This window comes from Caretta caretta, chromosome 7 (assembly GCF_965140235.1).
Source record: "Caretta caretta isolate rCarCar2 chromosome 7, rCarCar1.hap1, whole genome shotgun sequence".
In the NCBI taxonomy this organism is placed as follows: Eukaryota; Metazoa; Chordata; order Testudines; family Cheloniidae; genus Caretta; species Caretta caretta.
The window spans coordinates 52249762-52268202 of NC_134212.1; the positions used below are offsets into that span (position 1 = coordinate 52249762).

The window sequence follows — 18441 nt, forward strand, 5'->3', positions numbered from 1 at the left end:
TCAATAAGGATAAGTGCAGGGTCCTGCACTTAGGACGGAAGAACCCAATGCACAGCTACAGACTAGGGACCGAATGGCTAGGCAGCAGTTCTGCGGAAAAGGACCTAGGGGTGACAGTGGACGAGAAGCTGGATCTGAGTCAGCAGTGTGCCCTTGTTGCCAAGAAGGCCAATGGCATTTTGGGATGTATAAGTAGGGGCATAGCGAGCAGATCGAGGGACGTGATCGTTCCCCTCTATTCAACATTGGTGAGGCCTCATCTGGAGTACTGTGTCCAGTTTTGGGCCCCACACTTCAAGAAGGATGTGGATAAATTGGAGAGAGTCCAGCGAAGGGCAACAAAAATGATTAGGGGTCTGGAACACATGAGTTATGAGGAGAGGCTGAGGGAGCTGGGATTGTTTAGCCTGCAGAAGAGAAGAATGAGGGGGGATTTGATAGCTGCTTTCAACTACCTGAAAGGGGGTTCCAAAGAGGATGGCTCTAGACTGTTCTCAATGGTATCAGATGACAGAACGAGGAGTAATGGTCTCAAGCTGCAGTGGGGGAGGTTTAGATTGGATATTAGGAAAAACTTTTTCACTAAGAGGGTGGTGAAACACTGGAATGCGTTACCTAGGGAGGTGGTAGAATCTCCTTCCTTAGAGGTTTTTAAGGTCAGGCTTGACAAAGCCCTGGCTGGGATGATTTAACTGGGAATTGGTCCTGCTTCGAGCAGGGGGTTGGACTAGATGACCTTCAGGGGTCCCTTCCAACCCTTATATTCTATGATTCTATGGTCTTGTAGCTTGGTCTTCTCAGCTGTTTGAAACTAAAAAATCTCTGCAGAGAAAAGCAACAGGTGTTCCCACTCTGTAACCCTGCCTTAATTTCCTCCTTCCCCAAATTGTCATTGGTAATTAAAGCTCCTCAGTATTTAGTGTCTGACTTGTTGATATCTATGGTTATTGATTGCTAGTAGGGCTGTCAATTATTCACAGTTAACTCACGCGATTAACTCAAAAACATTAATCGCGATTAATAGCAGTTTTAAACAATAGTACACCAATTGAGATTTATTAAATATTTTGGATGTTTTTCTACATTTCCATACATATTGTATTGTGTTGTAATTGAAATCAAAGTGTATATTATTTTTGATTACAAATATCTGCACTGTAAAAGTGATAAACAAAAGAAATAGTATTTTTCAATTCACCTCATACAAGTACTGTAGTGCAATCTCTTTGTCGTTAAAGTGCAATTTATATATGCTGGAGGATAAGGCACTCCAGGACTTTGAAGATGACAGATTGTAGAGAGATTTATCAGCAGCTTCCTGCCCTGTACAGGTTCTTTCTGGATTTTAGAAGGGCCATCACTTTTGACATTCTCCAGATCCTTGACAGGTTATCCTCATTGACAATCTGCATCAGAAATTTGGATAACCATTGACTGCTGTTGGTTCCAAGGTGTTTCAGGAAATCTGGCAAAATGTTGTATCCTGCCACCATTCCGGGTTTGATGTTGCTCAGTATAGTGTCTAGTTCATGGCATTATGATATATTCTGTCTTACTATCTATCCCTTTCCTAATGGCTCCTAACATTCAGTTCGCTTTTTTGACTACCCCTGCACATTGAGCAGATGTTTTCAGAGAATGACTCCAAGAACTTTTTCTAGAGTGGTAACAGCTGAGTTAGACTCCATATTTTTGTATTTGTAGTTAGGATTATTTTTTCCAGTGTGCATTGTTTTGCAAGTATCAAAATTAAATTTCATCTGCCATCTTTGTTGCCCAGTCAACCAGTTTTATGAGATACGTTTGTAACTCTTCGCAGTCTGCTTTGGACTTAACCATCTTGAGTAATGTAGTATCATCTTCAAATTTTGCCAGCTCACGGCTTATTCCCTTTTCCAGATCATTAATGAATATGCTGAACAGAACAGGTCCCAGGACAGATCCTTGGGCGACCTTGATATTTATCTCTTACCACTGTGAAAACTGGCCATTTATTCCTACCCTTTGTTTCCTATCTTTTAACCAGCAACTAATCCATGAGACACCGTCCCTCCTACCCCATGACTACTTACTTGGTTTAAGAGACTTTGATGAGGGACCCTGTCAAAGACTTTCTGAAAGTCCAAGTACACTATATCCACTGGATCACCCATGTTGAGGCATGATGACAAAAGCTGTGTTGACTCTTCCCCAATATATCATGTTCATCTGTGTATCTGATAATTCTGTTCATTACTATAGTTTCAACCAAGTTGCCTGGTACCGAATTTAGGATTACCAGCCTGTAATTGCCAGAATTGCCTCTGGAGTCTCTTCAGCATGGAAGAAGAGTTCTATGTAAGCTCAATAGCTTGTCTCTCACCAATAAAAGATATTATCTCACCCATCTTGCTTCTCTAATATCCTGGGACCAAAACAGCTACAGCAACACTGCATAGCTCAATCTGAGACAGTTCCTCAGATTTGTTATCTAAAAAGAATGGCTCAGGTGTGGGAGTCTCCCTCACATCCTCTGCAGTGAAGACCAATTAAAGAATTCATTTAGATTCTCTGCAATGGCCTTGTCTTCCTTGAATGCTCCTTTAGCACTTTGGTCGTCCAGTGGCTTCACTGGTTGTTTGGCCGGCTTCCTGATTCTGATATACTTAAAAACTTTTTTTTTGTGTGTTGATTTTTGTGTCTTTTGCTAGTTGCTTTTCAAATTCTTTTTTGGCCTACCTAATTACACTTGACTTGCCAGAGTATATGCTCTTTTCTATCTTCCTCAGCAGGATTTGCCTTCCATTTTTTAAAGGGCGCCTTTTTGCCTGTGTGATGTGACCTGCCTTACACTGGGCACTAAGGGGTTAATAGAGCCCTAGGGAGGCTGTGCAGGAGGCAGCCAATCAGTGAAGGGCTGAGAGAGCAGCCAATCAGGGCCTGGCAGGCCCATATAAGAAGGGCTGAGGGGCAGATAAACTTCAGTAGCTGCTTGGAGCTTGAGAAGGGAAGATCAGGGGGAAGGTTGCTAGCATCCTGGACAGAGCAGTGCTGCTAGCATTGATTAGGGAGCTGCAGCGATTCGCAGGCTGAGGCCCTGAGACAGGGATGAAAAGGTTTCTGGGGGGCCACGGGGAGGTGGCCCAAGGAAATCAACTGAGGAGTTGGAGGGAATGCAGCAAATGGCAGCTATCTGTGGGGTCCCTGTGTTGGGAGCCAGAGTAGTGGGCAGGCCTGGGTTCCCCCACCCCCAACACCATTGAGGAAGTGGCCAGACAACTGGCGGCAGTTGCCACTGAGGGAAGTGGCTGGACAGAAACCTGCAGTTCCTCCGGAAGGGGGGAGAACAGAATATGTCATGGCTGGAGGGTTCTGTCCTGAAGAGGACGCCGTGGTCCTTGGAACAACATGGGTCCAGGAACAGAAGTGATGGCGGGTGAGACAGCACCAGAATAGGGCACACTGGCTAGCAGAGCTAATCCCCAGGAAGCCAGCAGGAGGTGCTGCAGTGGTGAGTTGCACACTGTTACAACCTCTAATTGCCTCTTTGACTCTGCTGTTTAGCCATAGTGGCATTTTCTGGTCCTCTTACTGGTTTTTTAATTTTTTTTTTAATTTGGGGCATACATTTAGTTCAAGCCTCTATTGTGGCGTTATAAAATAGTTTCCATGCAGCTTACAGGCATTTCACCCTTGCGACTGTTCCTTTTAATTTCTGTTTAACTAGCTTTTTCATTTTTGTGTACTTCCCCATTTTGAAGTTAAATACTCCTGTGGTAGGTTTCTTTATATTCCCCCGCCCCACACACACTAGGATATTAAATTTAATTACATGATGGTTGTTATTATTGAGTGGTGCAACTACATGAATCCCTAGGCCCGGATCCTGTGCTCCACTTAAGACTAAATCAAGGATTGCCTCTCCCCTTGTGGTTTCTAGGCCTAGCTGCTCGAAGAAGCAGTCATTAACGGTGTCTAGATACTCTCTCTCTGCATCCCATCCTGAAGCGACATTTACCCAGTCAATATGGGGGGAGTTGCAATCCCCCATTATTATTGGGTTTTCTAGAGCAGACTAATTCATCCCACCTTTTTGAATGGACACCAGTTGCTGTGCCCAGGAAAGACCTCTTTAATGACTGTCTGATGGATTCAGAACCTAGAGAGTTGTCTGCGTTGTAGAATCTATTTCCTAGTTCAAGATACTCAAATTAGGCATCCATCTAATTTTTGAAATCTGGATGGCTTCTAAAGTAGCAGGGTTTAGTTCTCTGTGTGTTCATATTTACACTCTTGTTAGAAAACAAGGCACATATGATGTCTTCAAATTTCCACGTAGCAATGGCTTATACAGTCATGCTTTTATGAATGGCCAGCACACAGTCATACATCTATCAGAAGGGGGTGAAAGGCATGAGGCAAAACCCAAGTATAATGAACTGAACCCTAGGATGGTACGAGGATGCATTGGGGATTAGTGCCATTTAAATTCTACAGCTAGATAGCAAGGTGGGTAGATGAACAGATAGGTATTTTAATGTGGTGATTTTGGAATACTGAATTTACATATTGTGACCTTGCACTCCATATTTTTATAAAAATATGTTTATAAGTGTGGATATGATATAACTGGAGTATGCTTTATGCAAAAGGTCTCTTGTAAAGTATCATTACAAAGCTTATAATCTGAGTGTGGTCATGCTATTTGTATGAATGTATCATTCTTGTATCTGAAACTAGGAATATGAAATATAACCCTGAAGTCCTATTGTAATTATGCAAAGTGTTGGCCGTTAATGGTGGTTTGAACTCTTGATGGCTCCCATTAATCAGGACAATTGGTTGTAAATGGCTCTCTTTACTTGTAAGACTTCCTGTGTGCCAACAAGTGAGTAATGAAGTCTCACAGGACATGTGATCATGTCACCTGAACTGAATCCATCATTAACCTGGTGCTTTTCCATTTAGAAGGAGGGGTGGGAACCCAGAGAGAGAGAGAGAGGATTCCCGCCTTGTGCCAAAGCTATTAAAGGGGGTGGAACAGAACAAAGGGGCTGCAGTCATGAGAAATCCCCTTTGTTACCACCTGAGCTGGAACTAACAAGAACTGTACCGGGGAAAGGATTGGGCCCAGACAAGGAAGGAGACTAGTCTGTGAAAGAAGCTTATTGGAACATCTCTGAGGGTGAGATTTTACCTGTATTCAGTTTCTTAATGTATTAGGCTTAGACTTGCATGTGTTTTAGTTTGCTTGGTAACCTACTTTGTTCTGTCTGTTATTACTTGAAACCACTTAAATCCTACTTCTTATGCTTAATTTTAAAAAAGGTTATTTTATTAACCCAGAGTAAGTGATTAATACCTGGGGGAGCAAACAGCTGTGTGTATCTCTCTATCAGTGTTATAGAGGGCGGACAATTTATGAGTTTACCCTGTATAACCTTTATTCAGAGTAAAATGGATTTATTGGGGTTTGGATCCCATTGGGAGCTGGGTGTCTGGGTTCTGGAGACAAAAATACCTGCTGAGTGGCTTTCAGTTAAAGCCTGCAGCTTTGGGGGCATGGTTCAGATCTGGGTCTGTGTTGCAGCAGACTGGTGTGTCTGGCTCACGAAGGCAGGGTTCTGAAGTCCCATGCCTTTAGGGAAAACGGACTCAGAGGTAGTTTCAGCACGTCAGGTGACAGTCCCAAGGGGGTCTGTGTGACCGAACCAGTCACACACATAATGGAAATACTTTGCAAGAGAAACATTCTCATGCAAAAGTAACAGCTCTGCAGTCAGGGAATATCTGGATGTATTGGAGATCTGGTGATGACCTCCCTTGGTCTCCAGCACCTTCAACTGGAATTTCATCCTTATTTTACACCATTGCTTATTTTAGGGCTTGTATTCCCTGCAAGAAAAGTGGCATTTTTTTACCTCCAAAGTAACTAATGTGCATGAGCTATCCTGAGGTAAAAAAACAGTGAAGAGCAGGCACTTTACTTTTACAAGATAAACTAGAGGAGGTCAGCCTTGTACTCCTGTCTGAAGGTGACCTGGTCTAGTTTACCTTGCGGTCCTACTCTTCACTGTTTTTGCCTTGAGATAGCTCACTCACATAGGTACCGTAAGATAAAATATTGAATTTTTCTAACAGTGAAAACAAGCCCTTAGTTATAGAATCAGAGGACTTGAAGGGACCTCAAGAAGTCTTCTAGTCCAGTCCCCTGCACTCATGGCAGGACTAAGTATTATCTAGACATCCTTGACAGGTGTTTGTCTAACCTGCTCTTAATCTCCAATGACACAGATTCCACAACCTCCCTAGGCAATTTATTCCAGATCTTAACTATCCTGACAGGAAGCTTTTTGTATTGTCCAACCTAAGCTGCCCTTGCTGCAATTTAAGCCCATTACTTCTTGTCCTATTCTCAGAGGTTAACAAGAATGCGTTTTTTTGTTGTTTTTTCTCCCTCCTCCTTGTAACAACCTTTTATGTACTTGAAAACTGTTATCATGTCCCCTCTCAGTCTTCTCTTTTCCAGACTAAACAAACCCAGTGTGACACTGCACCCCATATTCTGCATAAAATATTGTTGATATGAATATGCCATAACTAAGATATGTATTATGCAATATGGGGTCATGTGAGGTATCATTGGAAAGGTTCTGATCTACTGAATGTGTTTATCCAATATGTATGTGTCATTTCAGTATTTGAGGTTAGGAATACTGACCATGTAACAATTACAACCATGTATGTATCTGCCTACTGTCTGGTGGGCATTCCCCCAATCAGCCTCAATGGGCCATTAGAAAGAATAATAAGAGCAGTTACTACTCTCCCATCTTCCTCAGAAGCTTCCGGGGTTGCTGCTTTGACACTAAAGGGTCAGGTGATTGGGTCACCTGGTACTAGACCCCCATCTTGGGCTTTCAGTGTCTTTCCATTAAGAGGGGGGTGGGAGGTCAGACTGGGAAACAAGATTCCTGCCTTATGTAAATTCTATTTAAGGCTGGGGAGTAAGGCAATCAAGACTCTTCTCCATTGCCTCCCTGTCCAAGAAGGAAGATTGCTAAAAAGACCTGAAGGGAAAGGCAGGGGCTGAGACAGGGGTCCAGTCTGTAAAGAGAAATAACTGGAACTCTAAGCTCCAGAAACTGCAACCTGCTTAAAACATCATTTAGGGTGAGAAATTACATTTTGTAACCTGTTTCTTGCGTGTATTAAGCTTAATTTGCATGTTGTGTTTTGTTTGCTCAGTAATCTGCTTTGTTCTGTTTGCTATCCCTTTAATCACTTAACATTTAACTTTTGTAGTTAAACTTATTTTTTGTTTGTTACAAATCCCAGTTTGTACAATTCATGGGGGGCGCAAAAAGCTGTGCATATCTGTCTCCATGTTGAGGGAGGGGGCAATTTTTGAGTTTGCGCTGTGCAGATCTCTTTCTACAGTTCAAGACAATATTATATTGGATTTACACTCCAAAGGAGGTGTGCACGTGAGTGCTAAGTAAATCACTGAGCTGAATCTTCCCCACAGAGCTAATTTCAGTCTGTCTGCAGCTGGGTGTCCTTACGTGTGGGTGGGTGGGTGCGTGCGCATGCACGCTAGAGAAGGCTTGAGGACCTGGCACAGCTAGGACAGGATGAGGAAACCCAGGCTGGTGGAATAGGTGGAACCAGTGGGACCCCAGCACATCAGGTGGCACATCAAATGGCACCAGATGGGGGGGTTCACCCATCACACCCAAGTTTTCCAATCTTCCCTCATAGGTCACATTGTCTAGACCTTTAATCATTTTTGTTGCTATCTCTTGACTTTCTCCAATTTGTCCACATATTTCCTGAAATGTGGCACCCAAAACTGGACACAATACTCCAGTTGAAGCCTAATCAGCATGGAGTAGAGCGGAAGAATTACTTCTCGTGTCTTTCTTACAACATTCCTGCTAATACATCCCAGAATTATGTTTGTGCTTTTTTTGCAACAGTGTTACACTGTTTACTCTTGGGGGAATTCTGCGCCAAAAAATTAACAATTCTGGGCAAAATATTTTCAAATTCTGCATATTTTATTTGTCAAAATAACACCATATAATCACACCAGTTTCAATTATTTTTGGTCATTTATTTCAGAATAGCTATCAGCAAGTACGTCTGTAACAGTACAGAAAACAAAAAAGATTCAGGAAATGTTTTCACAAATAGATTCCTTACCAGGCATATTGAAACTGAACTCTGAGTAATAATTCATTTAAACTACAATACAGAACCATATTTCCTTCACCCTTCAGAAGCAGTGCAAAGGCTTGGGGGAGTTAGGGGAAATGGAGGAACTAAGGGAGAGAGATGTAATTGCTGGGAAGGAGCCTGAGTGTGAACTTGAAGGGTTGTTGGGTATGGGTGGGAGAAGTACGGAACATGTTTTTTTTTTTTTTTGGGTGGGGAGGGATTGTTAGGGAACTTCCCTCATGCAGACCCTGGCTGACCCCTAGCCTCTCCCATTCAGTCAGCACATCTGATCCTGTCCCCATGTGTCCCTCCACCCTATGTAGCTCAGCACCGTCCTCCCCCGCTAGCCCTTGTGAGCTCCTGGCCTGGCCTGACAGGTGCTGTGAAGAAGGCAGTGCAAGCCCTTTCTCTTCCTTAGCTGGCCAGGAACTGCTGCTGTGTTCTATCATCACAGTGCCCTCTTGTGGGCAAAAGGCAGAACTGCAGCAACATTTTGGCAGAATTTTTTTTCTGTGCAAAAAAATAAAAGTATGTGTGGCTCATTAATTATGGACATGCACAGTAGTGCAGAATTCTCCCAGGAGTAATTGACTCATATTTATCTTGTGATCTACTATGACCGCCCCCAGATCCGTTTCACAGTACTCCTTCCTAGCCAGTCATTTTCCTATTTTGTGTATGTGCAACTGTTCCTGCCTAAGTGGAGTACTTTGCATTTGTACTTATTGAATTTCATTCCATTTTCTTCAGATTTTTCTGGATTATTCTGAATTTTAATCCTATCCTCCAAAGCACTTGCAACCCTCCCTGCTTGGTATCATCTGCAAACTTTATAAGTGTGCTCTTTATGCCATTATCTAAATCACTGATAAAGATATTGAACAGAACCAAACCCAGAATTTATCTCTGTGGGACTTCACTAGATATGCCCTTCCAGCTTGACTGTGAACTACAGATAACTACTGTCTGGGAAAGGTTTTCCAACCAGTTATGCACCTACCTTATACTAGTTCCATCTAGGTTGTATTTCCTTAGTTTGTTTATGAGAAGGTCATGGGAGACAGTATAAAAAGCCTTAATAAAGTCCAATATACCACATCTACTGCTTTCCCACCCACCCCCCTCCACAAGGCTTGTTACCCCATCAAAGAAAGCTATTAGGTTGGTTTGACATGATTTGTTCTTGACAAATCCATGCTGACTGTTACTTATCACCTTATTATCTTCTAGGTGCTTGCAAACTGATTGCTTATTTGCTCCATTATCTTTCCAGGTACTGATATAATTTATTCTTACTGCAGTTGTCTTTTACTTTCCTTATATGACAGGTTTCAGAGTAGCAGCCGTGTTAGTCTGTATTCGCAAAATGAAAAGGAGTACTTGTGGTACCTTAGAGACTAACACATTTATTTGAGTATAAGCTTTCGTGAGCTACAGCTCACTTCATCAGATGCATCCAATTAAGTGAGCTGTAGCTCATGAAAGCTTATGCTCAAATAAATTTGTTAGTCAAGCTTTCATGAGCTACAGCTCACTTAATTGGATGCATCTGATGAAGTGAGCTGTAGCTCACGAAAGCTTATACTCAAATAAATGTGTTAGTCTCTAAGGTACCACAAGTACTCCTTTTCTTTTTCCTTATATGCTTACAATACAGTGTGTAACTAGAAACCTCATCCCTTTTAGGTGAGATGTCAGAAAAACTAAGGAGATGCAGGAAGGAACTGACTGCAGCTATAGACAGGGCATTTGAAGATCTCACAGCTCCTTTCTGTCACTCAGAAGATTGCATCAATAAACAGAATTCAGACTTGCAGACAGAGACACCTTCCTCCTTGCCCCAAATGAATAGAGGTAGTTACAGAAGAGATCCTACTTCTACCTTATCTTCCTACCTCGACCAGTCTGCAGCAGTCTCCTGTGTGCTGGAAAAAAAGAATCCTGTCTTCATACCAAACCTTATTCCAGTAAGCATTGCCCAAAATCCCTTATGCCCAAAGAGAGAACCTTTGACAAGTAAGGAAAATACTTGGCTACGTTCTTCCGTTTTTGTGCCTGATAGACAACTTCCAAGAACTCTGGGGGACAGCGAGAGATGGAGGAAAGGGCATGCAAGGTACAATTTGTATTCACAGTTCTTTGTCATGAATACTGTTAAGACATGGTCAGGGTGTCCAGTTTCAAGACTTCCAAGAGGAGGGAACTTCTGAGGAGATATGTGCAAGAATGTTTCCTCCAGAAGCTCAGACAGTAGATATTATTTCTGAGAGGGGGAATGGGCTCTAGTGCTTAGAGGGGCACTGAGAATCAGGACTCCAGGGTGCTATTTCCAACTCTGTCACAAGTATTCACTGCAATTTTGGGCAACCTCTCTTGCCCACATTTATCCTTCTGCCTGTAGGTGGAGAATGCTGTTTGCCTCCCTCCTAATGCCTTGCTACACAGGGCTGTGAAGCGTATCTCCAGCCTGTGTTATGTAGGAGTTTAGGCTACGTTATCATAATGGTGTCTTCTGGCCTGAATCTGTGAATGGTTTAGTATTAATTATTATTTGCATTACAGTAGCATCTAGAGACTTCAGTCTCAGGGCTCCTTTGTGCTAGGTGCTGTACAGTAAGACAGTCTCTGTTCCAAAGAGCTTGAAATGCAATATAGTAATACTCATGTCTGAGACAAATTTCAGGTGAGTCACCATGTGAAAAAACCTTCACATGCATAGGACCCTACCAAATTTATGGTCCATTCTAATCAATTTCACAGCCATTGGATTTGAAAACTAGCCACATTTTCAGATGTTCACATCTGAAACTTCAGTGTTGTAACTGTGGGGGGCCCAACCCCCAAAAAGGCAGCGGTGGTTGCCAAAGCTGTTGCAGAGGGATTGCACCCCTCACTTCTGTGCTGCCTTCAGAGCTGGGCTGCACAAGCTTCCTGCAGCTGGAGGAGGCTCCTGGAGGTGGAGGTGGGTCTGACCTCCCCCATGCTCCTGGAAGTGCTACAGCTGGGGGCTCCTATCTGCTAGTCCTAGCCAGTGTCTGATTAATGCATGGGCCCTGCCCTGGCCAATTTGGGGGGCCCCCTGGAAAAATGGGCACCCCAAGCCCTGGCACAAGCTGCAGGGGCAGAAACCCCAAGCCCTGGCAGAAGACATGGGGGCAGAAGCCCTGAGCCCCAGCAGGATGCATGGGGTGGAAGCTTCATTTGGAGCTGCGGGGGCAGAAGCCCCAAGACTGGGTGTCCCAAGCCCTGGCTGGAGCCATAGGCGTAGAAGCCCTGAGCCCCAGCAGGAGCCCTGGGGAGCAGAAGCCCCGAGCCTGGGCACCCTGAGCCCTGGCAAGAGCCATGGGGGCAGAAGCCCCAACCCCAGGTGCCCTGAACCTGGGTGTCCCAAGCCCCAGCTGGTGCTCTGGGGGCAGAAACCCCAAGCTCAGGAGCCAGTGCACGGAAGCCCCTAGGCTGGGTGCCCTGGGCTGCGGCAGAAGCCCCGAACCCAGCTCCAGGGCTGCTGCAGCACGGAAGTGAGAGTGGTACACCCTCACTTCTGAACTGCCTTTGGAGGTGGGTCTGGTCTCCCCACTGAGAGAGGACATGCAGGGGAAGGACAAGCCCCTACCTGGCCACAACTAGCAGCTAGGAGCCCCTGCCTGGGATGCTCCCAGCAGCAGGGGGAGATCAGATTTCACAGGGAAGGGCTTATTTCATGGTTCACGACACGACTTTTCACAGCCATTAAATTGGTAGGGCCCTACACGTGCACATTAGAAGATGTCTCAGACTATACAACCATTGTCACCATACCTTCATTTGAATGTGTACCCTACATTTAGTCCTTATGTTTATAAAGCTCCATTTTTGCTGTCAACCATTTGACAAACTTCTGCAGTGCAGCTTGCCCAGAGAACCAAAACCATTCTGTTATTCTGTCTAGCAAAGATGCTGAAAGACGCACGAAGTCAGAAGCAAACGTAGCAGTCCATGCTGTCCCCCGAGACATTCCACAGGCTCCTCCTGACACACCTGGTGAGTCTAGAGCTCTGCTCTTCTTCCTTGCACTCAGGGCAGGCTGGCTTTTCCAGCTCTGTGAAGTCTTTTAAAAACATCATCTCACCCTTTTGTAGAAGGGATTGTGAGGACCTGTAAATGTAAGGCGACAGATAACAGGCAATGGAGCTGTTTGCCACGAAGCCACCTGTTCAAATCCAGCCAGATCAGGCATAACTAAAGTTACTAAAAACTAGGGTGTTGATTACTCTCATTTAACTCACGTGATTAACTCAAAGAAATCAATTGCAATTAATCACTGTTAAACAATAGAATACTAATTGAAATTTATTAAATATTTTTGGATGTTTTTCTACATTTTGAAATATATTGATTTCAATTACAATACAGAATACAATGTACAGTGCTCACTTTATATGATTTTTATTACAAATATTTGCACTGTAGAAATGAAAGAAATACTATTTTTCAATTCACCTCATACGAGTACTATAGTGCAATCTCTTTATCCTGAAAATGCAATTTACAAATTTAGAGGGGTTTTTTTTTTTTTGAGTGCAGTTATGTAACACAACCCCCAATGTAAAACTTCAGAGCCTACAAGTCCACTCAGTCCTACTTCTTGTTCAGCCAATTGCTAAGACAAACAAGTTTGTTTACATTTACAGGAGATAATGCTGCCATCTTCTTATTTACAATGTCACTTGAAAGTGAGAACAGGTATTTGCATGGCATTTTTGTAGCTTTCAGAGTAACAGCTGTGTTAGTCTGTATTCGCAAAAAGAAAAGGAGTACTTGTGGCACCTTAGAGACTAACCAATTTATTTGAGCATGAGCTTTCGTGAGCTACAGCTCACTTCATCAGATGCATACTGTGGAAACTGTAGCAGACTTTATATATACACAGAGAATATGAAACAATACCTCCTCCCACCCCACTGTCCTGCTGGTAATAGCTTATCTAAAGTGATCATCAGGTGGGCCATTTCCAGCACAAATCCAGGTTTTCTCACCCTCCACCCCCCCACACACAAATTCACTCTCCTGCTGGTGCTAGCCCATCCAAAGTGACAACTCTTTACATAATCAAGTCGGGCTATTTCCTGCACAAATCCAGGTTTTCTCACATCCCCCCCCACCCCCATACACACACAAACTCACTCTCCTGCTGGTAATAGCTCATCTAAACTGACCACTCTCCAAGTTTAAATCCAAGTTAAACCAGAACATCTGGGGGTGGGGTAGAAAAAAACAAGAGGAAACAGGCTACCTTGCATAATGACTTAGCCACTCCCAGTCTCTATTTAAGCCTAAATTAATAGTATCCAATTTGCAAATGAATTCCAATTCAGCAGTTTCTCACTGGAGTCTGGATTTGAAGTTTTTTTGTTTTAAGATAACAACCTTCATGTCTGTGATTGCGTGACCAGAGAGATTGAAGTGTTCTCCGACTGGTTTATGAATGTTATTCTTGACATCTGATTTGTGTCCATTTATTCTTTTATGTAGAGACTGTCCAGTTTGACCAATGTACATGGCAGAGGGGCATTGCTGGCACATGATGGCATATATCACATTGGTGGATGTGCAGGTGAATGAGCCTCTGATAGTGTGGCTGATGTTATTAGGCCCTGTGATGGTGTCCCCTGAATAGATATGTGCCCACAGACATGAAGGTCGCTATTAGATGAGCTATTACCAGCAGGAGAGTGAGTTTGTGTGTGTATGGGGGTGGGGGGGATGTGAGAAAACCTGGATTTGTGCAGGAAATAGCCCGACTTGATTATGTAAAGAGTTGTCACTTTGGATGGGCTAGCACCAGCAGGAGAGTGAATTTGTGTGGGGGGGTGGAGGGTGAGAAAACCTGGATTTGTGCTGGAAATGGCCCACCTGATGATCACTTTAGATAAGCTATTACCAGCAGGACAGTGGGGTGGGAGGAGGTATTGTTTCATATTCTCTGTGTATATATAAAGTCTGCTACAGTTTCCACGGTATGCATCTGATGAAGTGAGCTGTAGCTCACGAAAGCTCATGCTCAAATAAATTGGTTAGTCGCTAAGGTGCCACAAGTACTCCTTTTCTTTTTGTAGCTGGCATTCCAAGGTATTTACATGCCAGATATGCTAAACATTCATATGCCCCTTCATGCTTCGGCCACAATTCCAGAGGACATGCTTCCATGCTGATGATGCTCATTTAAAAAATAATGCGTTCATTAAATTTGTGACTGAACTCCTTGGGGGAGAACAATGTCTTCTGCTGTTTTACCCACATTCTGCCATATACTTCATGTTATAGCAGTCTCAAATGATGACCCAGCACATGTTGTTCATTTTAAGAACACTTTCACTGCAGATTTGACAAAACGCAAAGAAGGTACCAATGTGAGATTTCTAAGGATAGATACAGCACTAGACCCAAGGTTTAAGAATCTGAAGTGCCCTCCAAAATCTGAGAGGGACAAGGTGTGGAGCATGCTTTCAGAAGTCTTAAAAGAGCAACACTTTGATGCAGAAACTACAGAACCAGAACCTCCAAAAAAGAAAATCAACCTTCTGCTGGTGGCATCTGACTCAGATAATGAAACTGAACATGATATTTTGGATCGTTATCGAGCAGAACCAGTCATCAGCATGGATGCATGTCCTCTGAATGGGTGGTTGAAGCATGAAGGGACAAATGAATCTTGAGAGCATCTGGCACGTAAATATCTTGCAAAGCCAGCTACAACAGTGTCATGAGAATGCCTGGTCTCACTTTCAGATGACATTGTAAACAAGAAGCAGGCAGAATTAATTCCTGCAAATGAAAACAAACTTTGTTTGCCTCAGTGACTTGCTGAACAAGAAGTAGGACTGAGTGGACTTGGAGGCTCTAAAGTTTTACATGTTTTATTTTTGAATGCAGGGTTTTTTTGTACATAATTCTATATTTGTAGGTTCAACTTTCATGATAAAGAGATAGTACTGTAGTGCAATGAGGTGAATTGAAAAATACTATTTTGTTTTACAGTGCAAATATTTGTCATCAAAATCAGAGTGAGCACTGTACACTTTGTATTTTGTGTTGTAATTAAAATCAATATTTTAAAATGTAGAAAACATCCAAAAATATCTAAATGGTATTCTATTCTTTAACGGTGCAATTAATCATGATTAATTTGTTTAATCGTTTGACAGCCCCACTAACAACCACTAGCTGCTTGGTGAACTAGATTAAATGTGTTTGGTGTCTCAGTCCAGTTCACTCTGGATGTATGGCCATGCACCCTAAGCGGCAGCATGATGAATATGCTCAGCAAAAAAAGCCAAGCACTGAGTCGACATTGACGCTAAACTACCCTCTCAATCCAGAGGTGATGCCTCCAGCCGAGGGAGATATACTCTTTTCTACAGTATTCTTGCCAGCAAGTTAAAGAAGTATGGGCTGGATGAATGGACTATAAGGTGGATAGAAAGCTGGCTAGATCATCAGGCTCAATGGGTAGTGATCAATGGCTCCATGTCTAGTTGGCAGCCGGTATCAAGCAGAGTGCCCCAAGGGTTGGTCCTGGGGCTGGTTTTGTTCAATATCTTCATTAATGATCTGGAGGATGGCGTGGATTGCACCCTCAGCAAGTTTGCAGATGACACTAAATCTGGGAAGAGTGCTAGATATGCTGGAGGGTAGGGATAGGATACGGAGAGACCTAGACAAATTAGAGGATTGAGCCAAAAGAAATCTGAGGTTCAACAAAGATGAGTGCAGAGTCCCACACTTGGGACGGAAGAATCCCATGCACTACTACAGACTAGGGACAAAGTGGCTAGGCAGCAGTTCTGCAGAAAAAGACCGAGGGGTTACAGTAGACAAGAAGCTGGATATGAGTCGACAGTGTGCCCTTGTTGCCAAGAAGGCTAATGGCCTTTTGGGCTGTATACGTAGGAGCATTGCCAGCAGCTCGAGGGACGTGATCGTTCCCCTCTATTCGGAATTCGTGAGGCCTCATCGGGAGTACTGTGTCCAGTTTCCACAAGAATGATGTGGACAAATTGGAAAGAGTCTGCCGGAGGGCAACAAAAATGATTAGGGGGCTAGAGCACATGATTTATCAGGAGAGGCTGAGGGAACTGGGATTATTTAGTCTGCAGAAGAGAAGAATGAGGCAGGATTTAATAGCTGCTTTCAAAGAGGATGGATCTACACTGTTCTCAGTGGTAGCAGATGATAGAACAAGGAGTAATGGTCTCAGGTTGCAGTGGGGGAGGTTTAGGTTGGACATTAAACTTTTTCATAGGAGGGTGGTGAAACACTGGAATGCTTTACCTAGGGAGGTGGTGGAATCTCCTTCCTTAGAGGTTTTTAAGGTCTGGTTTGGGAAAGCCCTGCCTGGGATGATTTAGTTGGGGGTTGGTCCTGCTTTGAGCAGGGGGTTGGACTAGATGACCTTCTGAGGTCCCTTCCAACACTGACTTAAATCTTCTGTATGATCAGTTCACCACCTTCAATGCTGCCGAGCTGCCCTAATAGCAAATCAGTGTACCCCTTACCCCAGGGGGCAGACATACTAGACAGGGTATCCCCACTGCCAAGATGGAGACTCTACAGTGCTTCTGCCATGACCTCCTGCTCCCAAAAGTCTTTTTCCTCATCTTTGATGCCTTCGGCAGGACTGCTTGTACACAGCTCAGATCCACCACATCCCAACCTGCGCCTCTCTCTCCTACTAGCCTTGCTAGTAGATCATCATCACAGATCTGCACTGCCTGTGGTCTGGGCATATTCCTCAGCCATGTGCACAGCATAAGAAAGGACCTTCCTTAGAGGTTTTTAAGGCCCAGCTTGACAAAGCCCTGGCTGGGATGATTTAGTTGGTGTTGGCCCTGCTTTGAGCAGGGGCTTGGACTAGATAACCTCCTGAGGTCCCGTCCAACCCTGCTATTCTATGATTCTTAGCAATTGATGCGCTGCAGGCTTACCCGAGCTGTGTGCAATCCCTCAATCCTGCCAAATGCAATATCAAATGACCTGAAAAAGTGGCACTGGGAGCATATTATCAAGACAAACATCCTGCCCCAGTTACTATATGCCTACAGCCCCCAAGCTTACTCTGAGAAAGGTGCCATTTGAAGCTATATTCACTTGATTCTAAGGCCAGATTCAGACTTCCCAGAATGCTCGCTACTAAGGCAGGCCTTTCACTTGGTATTGGGGCAGGATACAGAGACCTCACCCTGGGTATGTATAGAATGGGAACTTAACAGACCTCTTTCACTGCCATATATTCTGGGCTTATAAAACATGTCACTCCCCCATCCTCGCCTCTGCCATCTATACCACCAAACAAGAGATGCAGCCCAGATTTTGTTGTAGGGGAAAACCTATGACTGGGAAGGAGTGGATGAAAAGGGACATTTTCACACTTTCACAGCTCTGCCAATGACACCCCTATGTGCTTCTCAAAACTTGGTACTCTGCCCTGCAAAAGTCATATTTTTGCCAATATCTACAACTATGCTATGTACCGGCTCAGCTCAATGAATGAGCAACAAGCTGGCACATGAAATTCAGTATTGATAAACGCCAGGTAATGCACACTGGAGGAAAAAAATTAATTACCCACACAGCTTATTTGGAGCCCTGAAAAGCTGTATCAGGAAAGGCGTCTAAGCATCACTGGACAGCTCAGTGGAGACCGCTGCTCAATGCGCATGTTGGGATTCATAAGGGATGGGATGGAGAGTGATGCAGAAAATATAATACCTTTATCTCCATCAACGGTAGAGCTTCATCTGGATAATGTGTGCAGGAGTGGTCACCCCTTATCAAAGAGACAACTGCAGAACTAGATGGGGGTTCAGAGAAGGATGACAAGAATGATCCAGGGCTTGGAGAACTCCTGTATGCTGAAAGATTAAAATGACTGGGATTGCTCACTTTAGAGAGGAGACATAAGAGGGGCAGGATAAAAATTTACAGAACACCCATGGTTCTGAGCCGCCCGAACAGCAAACCAATGTGGGGAGCCCAGTGCTCACAGCATACTAGGATACAAAAGGTCTCCTCAGCCAGTAGATGATGGGAGAGGTGTTGGTGCCCATGTAAAGATCCCTGAGTGGTTATAATGTATCTATAGATATTTACAGCCTCTCTTACTCTGCTTCAATTACTGATTACACTTACGGACTGGTTTTCATGGCATTTTCCTTTATTTTGTAGGGAACCCAAACAGTTTGGGTATAGAGGAGTTATCAGGAC

At 43.8% G+C, this 18441-nt stretch overlaps 1 protein-coding gene across 1 annotated transcript; it reads left to right on the forward strand.

Moving 5' to 3' along the window:
- Positions 1–9863: 9863 nt before the first annotated feature.
- Positions 9864–10652, forward strand: C7H3orf62 (chromosome 7 C3orf62 homolog; the record flags this gene model as incomplete). The annotated part of the gene is made up of 2 exons (XM_075130895.1): positions 9864–10315; positions 10601–10652. Coding segments are annotated over 2 exons (504 nt in total), but the record flags the coding sequence as incomplete, so codon positions are not given.
- Positions 10653–18441: the final 7789 nt, after the last annotated feature.